Source organism: Tupaia chinensis, unplaced genomic scaffold (assembly GCF_000334495.1).
Source record: "Tupaia chinensis unplaced genomic scaffold, TupChi_1.0 Scaffold000320_1, whole genome shotgun sequence".
NCBI lineage: Eukaryota > Metazoa > Chordata > Mammalia > Scandentia > Tupaiidae > Tupaia > Tupaia belangeri.
Window position 1 is genome coordinate 429,533 of NW_006159813.1, and position 5,983 is coordinate 435,515.

Here is a 5,983-nt window from a genome sequence, read left to right on the forward strand (position 1 = left end):
CTCTCTCACTCTCACAAACACCTACTTTAGCATGGATTAAAATACATTAAAAGGAGGGAAAAAAAGGAGAGGATATGTAACTTGTCTAAAGTCACATAGCAGTAAATGGTGAAGCTGAGATTTGAACCCACACCATTTGGCTCCAGAGTCTATGTTCTTAACCACTTTACTAAGGATAAGAGTGAGACGGGGGGAGGTGGGGACCAGCAGATGGTATAATGGCTATGTTGCTGAACTCCCATGTAGTTGACCACAGTTTGAGTCCTGAACCTGGTGGCTTAAACTCAACGCCAAGCATGTGCATGTGCTTGCATGCCCAGGATCTCGAGAGGAGAAGGGAGGAGAAGGGATTGCAGTGTGGCCATCCCCCCTAGCGGATGAGGAGGAGAAGGGATTGTGGTGTGGCCATCCCCCCTGGGGGTACTTTGTCAATTTCTGTATCTCTCTCTCTTTCTGGCGAGCACACGCACCCTATAGCAAAAACCTCTCCAAAAAAAAAAAAAAAAGAGTGAGATTAGGGGTGAGTGAGGGTGAGTGATGGGGTAAAGGTAAAAAATAGGGAGAAAAAGGGGCAAGAGTAGGGTCTCTAAGGATGAGAGAAGGCAGCAGGGCACAGGGTCAGACAACCTGGGAGGAGACCGCGGCCTCACTCCTCACTGCCTGCAAATCTCCAAGACATAGCTTCTTGTCTGTCCCGTGGGGTTAATAATCACTCTCGCCCCGTGAGAGGTAACAGGTCATGTGCTTAGCACAGTGCCAAAGGTAAAACCAGCCTTGAGAGCTGGCATGGAGTTCTGCGCCCCAAGCCAGACAGTCGGAATCCCAGTTTGGTCTTGTCTGTGTGACCTGGGGAATCCCTTCACCTCTCTGAAGCTCAGTTTCTTTATCTACAAAACAAGATAGTGTTTCACGCTGTCCAGGTGGCCCCAGCACAACCACCCTTAAGGCCACGCCATTCCTCTTAGCACACCGGGCACCACGTGGTCATAATCCCAGCTCTGCCACTTGAGAGCTCTGTGGCCCTGGGCTCCTTTTCTCTGAGCCTGTTTTCTCAACTGTAATATGAGGAGAATAGCTCTTACTTCCTGGTTCTGCTGAGACTTAAATGAGTCGCTGGTTGCCCAGAACCAGGGGTATTCTCGGGATGCACTTTCAGAGCCACAACCGGAAGTCCCACACAAACCAGACCAAGCTGGCTAACCCAAGCTGAGCCTCTGTTTCCTCCTCTATAAACTTTTTTGTTGTTCATTGCTAGAGGGCACAAGAGCTTGCCAGAGAGAGACAGAGAGACAAAAGAGAGAGAAAGCACCCCACAATGGAGTACGGCTGTGCTGCAATCCCTTCTCCATTTCTCCATCCTGTTGGGATTGAAGGCATGCACCCATCATGTTTTTGAAGCCCTTGGGACCAAGATTTCAAACCACAGTTGGCCATGTGAGATCTGGCTCCTTTAACCACTAGCTGTGGAGCTCAGCTACTTCTATCAACTCTTCAGAGTTAACCAAATTCCTTGCCACTTTGTCTCCCCACCAGAATATTAGCTCCAGGAGGACAAGGACTTTGGTCTCCTCCACTCCTCTAGGGCAGGTTTTGCCACATCGTAAGTGCTTTGGTGTTTTTTACTATGGTGAGTGCTTTTTTTTTTTTTTTTTTGGAGAAGTTTTTGCTGCAGGGTGCAAGTGCTCACCAGAAAGACAGAGAGAGACAGAGAGACAGAAAGCGAGAAATCACCGCCCCCCCCGGGGTGGGGGGTGGCCGCACCACAATCCCTTCTCCTCCATTCTCCTCTCGCGGGATCTGGGGCACGCATGAACAGGCACCCAGTGTGAGTTTAAGCCACCGGATCTGGGACTCAAACTGCGGTTGACTACATGGGAATCCAGTGATGTAGCCATTACGCCAACTGCTGGTCCCTATGGTGGGCGTTTTACTCCATCTTGATAAAGACTCTGGAACCTCCAGGGACACATGGCACCTCCTGGTGTCAGCACCAAGTGTCCAGCAACGCAGAATGTGTATGCCTCTTACCACGCCTGTCAATGGCTACTTCCCTCATTCATCTGAAAATTCTTTGATCTATTCAGGTTCAATAACAAAATTTTAAAAAATAATCTTTTTTGGGGGTAGTAGGTGACATGGTGGTTAAAGTGCTGGACTCCCACATGGCTGACCCCAATTTGAGTCCCGGACCTGGTGGCTTCCTTTCTCCCTTTCTCTCTGTCTCTCTCCAGTGAGCACATGTGCCCTATAGCAAATTAAAAAGTAAGAATAATAAATACAACAAAATAAATAATTCTTAAATGATTATCTTCATCTATGTATTGTTTATGTGTGCTTGCTAGAGAGAGACAGAGAGAGGAAAAGTGAGCAATCACCCCCAGGGGGATGACTACACTGCAATCCCTTCTCCTCCATTCTCTTTTCAGGGTTTTTGGGCACACACACAGGCACCCAGAATGATTTTCAAACCACTGGGTCCGAGACTCAAACTGAGATCAGCTATGTGGAAATCCAGAGCCTTAACCACCCTGCCACTTGCTGGCCCAAACAGAAATAACTTTTAAAAGCAAAAATAGAATTGAAAGTAAACCTTTTTTATTCATTTCTTCTATGAGGGGTGGGGGTGGGGGGGAGATAGCATCCCCGACAAGGTTTTGCTACTCCAATTCACCCTCAGCCTCAGGCTCCCCTGGATCATGGGCACACACATGCCCCAGGCACTCAAGCAGGTCTCCAGACTTGAACTGGGAACTTCCCCATGCGGGATCGCCTGGCAGACAATTGCATTTTTATGATTGTGCCATGATCTGGTCCCCTGTTCTGAACCTGCTTTGTACCTAGGAGTCTATCCCCTTGAGCCTTAAAGTACTCCCCAGACTCAGCACCCCCCACACTCAGCACTCCCCAGACTCGGCACTCCCCAGACTCAGGGCTGAGCTTTGTCTGTGATCAGGCTCTGTCCCCTGGGGTGCTCATCCTTCCTGGTAGAGGGCTCCTCACTCACCTGAACGGCTCCATGGAAGAGGTTGTAGCCCGAGATCAGAGCCAGGCCCATTTTTTCAGCATTGGGAGAATGGATATGGCTCAGGAGATAGTCAAACGTCTGCTGGTTCCAGTGCCTGGAAGAGTCACCCAGAGGTTTGGTCACCCAAGGCCCTGAGTTCACAAAACACCTCAGGAGGAAGTGTGCATGTGGCTGTAATTGTGCCACTTGGGTGGGTGTCAGTGTGTGCCCAAGATCTCGGGAGGAGAATGAAGGAGAAGGAATTGCAGTGTGGCCATCCCCTCTGGGGGGGTGATTTCTCACTTTCTCTCTCTCTCTCTCCAGCAAGTGTGTGTGTGTGTGTGTGTGCATATGTGTGTATGTATATATATATATACACACATACATATAGATAGATAGATAGATATACATATACACACACATATATACATATATATATATTATATATATAGAGAGAGAGAGAGGAGAGAGAGTATTTTCTTAGTGTCAGGCCAGATTGGAGCTGCTACAGGGGGGCTTACTCTTGGTGATGGGAACCATGACAGGGCATGCCCTCCACAGGCTCCACAGACACCATGGGCTTTGGGACCCTCACTCACATCTCCTGTGGATTGCTGGGGTCCGAGGTGTAGGGCTGCCAGAGACCAGCAGCCACGTCAGTGGTGGTGAGTGGGGTGAAGCGGTCTGCGTAGACCTTCAGGTCCAGCGGCTGCAGGACTGAGTGGTAGTGCTCATGAATGCAGAGAGCTGTGGACAGCCCAATGACACCCGCTCCGATCACCACCACGCGCATCTTGCTGGCCTGTGGGAGGGAGTGATTGAGGCACATGGTCATCACCATCACCTCCATCATCATCATCACCCTTGCCTCCATCATCCTCGCCTCCATCATCCTCACCACCCTCGCCTCCAATATCCTCACCACCATCACTTCCATCGTCATCACCACCCTCGCCTCCATCATCCTCACCACCCTCGCCTCCGACATCATCATCACCACCTTCGCCTCCATCATCCTCACCACCATCGCTTCCAACATCATCCTCACCACCATCGCCTCCATCATCATCACCACCCTCGCCTCCATCTTCCTCACCACCATCGCCTCCAACATCCTCACCACCCTCACCTCCAACATCCTCACCACCATTGCCTCCATCATCCTCACCACCCTCGCCTCCATCTTCCTCACCACCATCGCCTCCATCGTCATCACCACCCTCGCCTCCAACATCATTGTCACCATCGCCTCCAACATCCTCACCACCATTGCCTCCATCATCCTCACCACCCTCGCCTCCATCTTCCTCACCACCATCGCCTCCATCGTCATCACCACCCTCGCCATCGCAGACACCACCTACGCCTCTTTTATACTTGATCCCCGCCTCAATGGCCCTGGGAGATAGGGATTGTCATTTGTCCCATCTCACAAGTAGAACATTGGGTCAGGAAAAGGCAAAGCCCTTTGCCCGAGGTCGCACAGCTGGTAAGTGTAACAGAGCAGGTTTTTCGGGGGAGCCTCCTGGACACCCTCTTCTAAGGCTGGGAATATAACAGGGTGCCTGGCCAACGGTAGACTGGGGAGTCAAATGGGTAGGCCAGTGGACTCTGGCTTCAAAGCTGCTACCTCAGCTCTGCCACCTGCTGGTCATTAAAACTGGGCCAGATGCTTCATGAACTTCAACTTCTAGCAACTCATGCATACCTCAAAAGATCAATAGGGAGGGGGCCAGCCAGGAGTGGTGGTTAAGGCAGCTGAATCCCACACGGATGAGTGCCTGGTTCGAGTCTTGGACCCAGTGGCTTGAGAAACACACCGAGCATGTGTGTGTCCAAAATCCTGATAGGAGAAAGGAGGAGAAGGGATTACAGTATGACCATCCTCCCTGGGGGGTGATTTCTCACTTTCTCACTCCCTGCCCTATAGCAAACTAAATAAAAGTGTAAAAGTCTAAAAAGAAAAGATCAACATGAGATTTAAGAAGTCAAATGTAAAAACCATAACCAGGGGGAACCAGCAGTTAGCGTAATGGCTATGTCGCTGGACTCCCACGTAGTCGACCGCGGTTCGCGTCTCGGACCCGGTGGCTTAAATCTCACGCCGGGCGCGTGTGCGTGCGTGCCCAAGATCCCGAGAAGAGAATGGAGGAGAAGGGATTGCGGCATGACCATCCCCCCTGGGGGGTGATTTCTTGCTTTCTGTCTCTATGTCTCTGTCTGTCTGGCGAGCGCACGCGCCCTATAGCAAAAAAAAAAAAAAACCTCTCCAAAAAAAAATAAATAACCAGGTGCCTGGTGAAAAGAAGCAGTTTGCTGGGCTGGCAGGTGGTGTGGAGGGTTAAAGAGGTGGGTTTCCATTCCCACATGACCAACCATAGTTCAAGTCCCAGACCTGGCTGCTTGCTTTCACCCTTTCTCTCTCTCTCTAGTCAAATTAAAAAATTTAATTAATTAATGGAAATAAATAATTCTTTTTAAAAAAAAAAATTTTAACGAAGTAATTTTCTGACATTTGAGAAGTTCCTAGTACATATCAGCCCTGGCAATAAATGCTTCATGGTTATTGTTTCATCTAAGTCTCCCCACATTCTTGGGGAGTAGGGGCTGCCGTGAATCCCATTTTACAGATGAGGAAACGGAGCCTCAGAGGAGTGAAGTGACTCTCCTGACGTCACACAGCCAGTAAGTGATGTGGCTGGGGTTTAATTTCAGTTGGAGTAAACTTGACACACATACACTGCACACCTACTGTGTGCCAGGCCAGCTGCTAGCAGACGCAGCTGTGAGCCGCTCAGTTGCAGTGTCTGGCCTCAGAACTGGATCTCCCAGCACAGAACTCCACCTGCTGGGGGTCCCGGGCTGGCTGGGCCCTTGGAAGTTTAGAAAGCCTAGCAGCTTTTGACCTTGAAGCAGCTTGGGCCTGCACAGCAGGGAAACATTCTGCCCTCCTGATGAAGCCGAACAAGGGGGCTGATT

At 50.2% G+C, this 5,983-nt stretch overlaps 1 protein-coding gene across 2 annotated transcripts in view; it reads right to left on the reverse strand.

Annotated features, from left to right (window-relative positions):
- The window catches only part of DAO (D-amino acid oxidase), a 25,979-nt gene that overhangs the window by 12,926 nt on the left and 7,070 nt on the right, over positions 1 to 5,983 (reverse strand). Inside the window, exons 1-3 of one of the 2 annotated variants that reach the window (XM_006151497.2) lie at positions 4,713 to 4,814; positions 3,604 to 3,806; positions 3,005 to 3,119 (exon numbers count right to left, since the gene is read on the reverse strand). In XM_006151497.2, the coding sequence (XP_006151559.1) occupies positions 3,005 to 3,119; positions 3,604 to 3,797 (309 nt within the window). In that variant the 5' untranslated portion in view covers positions 3,798 to 3,806; positions 4,713 to 4,814. Of the gene's footprint in view, positions 1 to 3,004; positions 3,120 to 3,603; positions 3,807 to 4,712; positions 4,815 to 5,983 lie in introns of those variants that run through there. The other variant, XM_006151496.3, reaches the window with a different exon arrangement.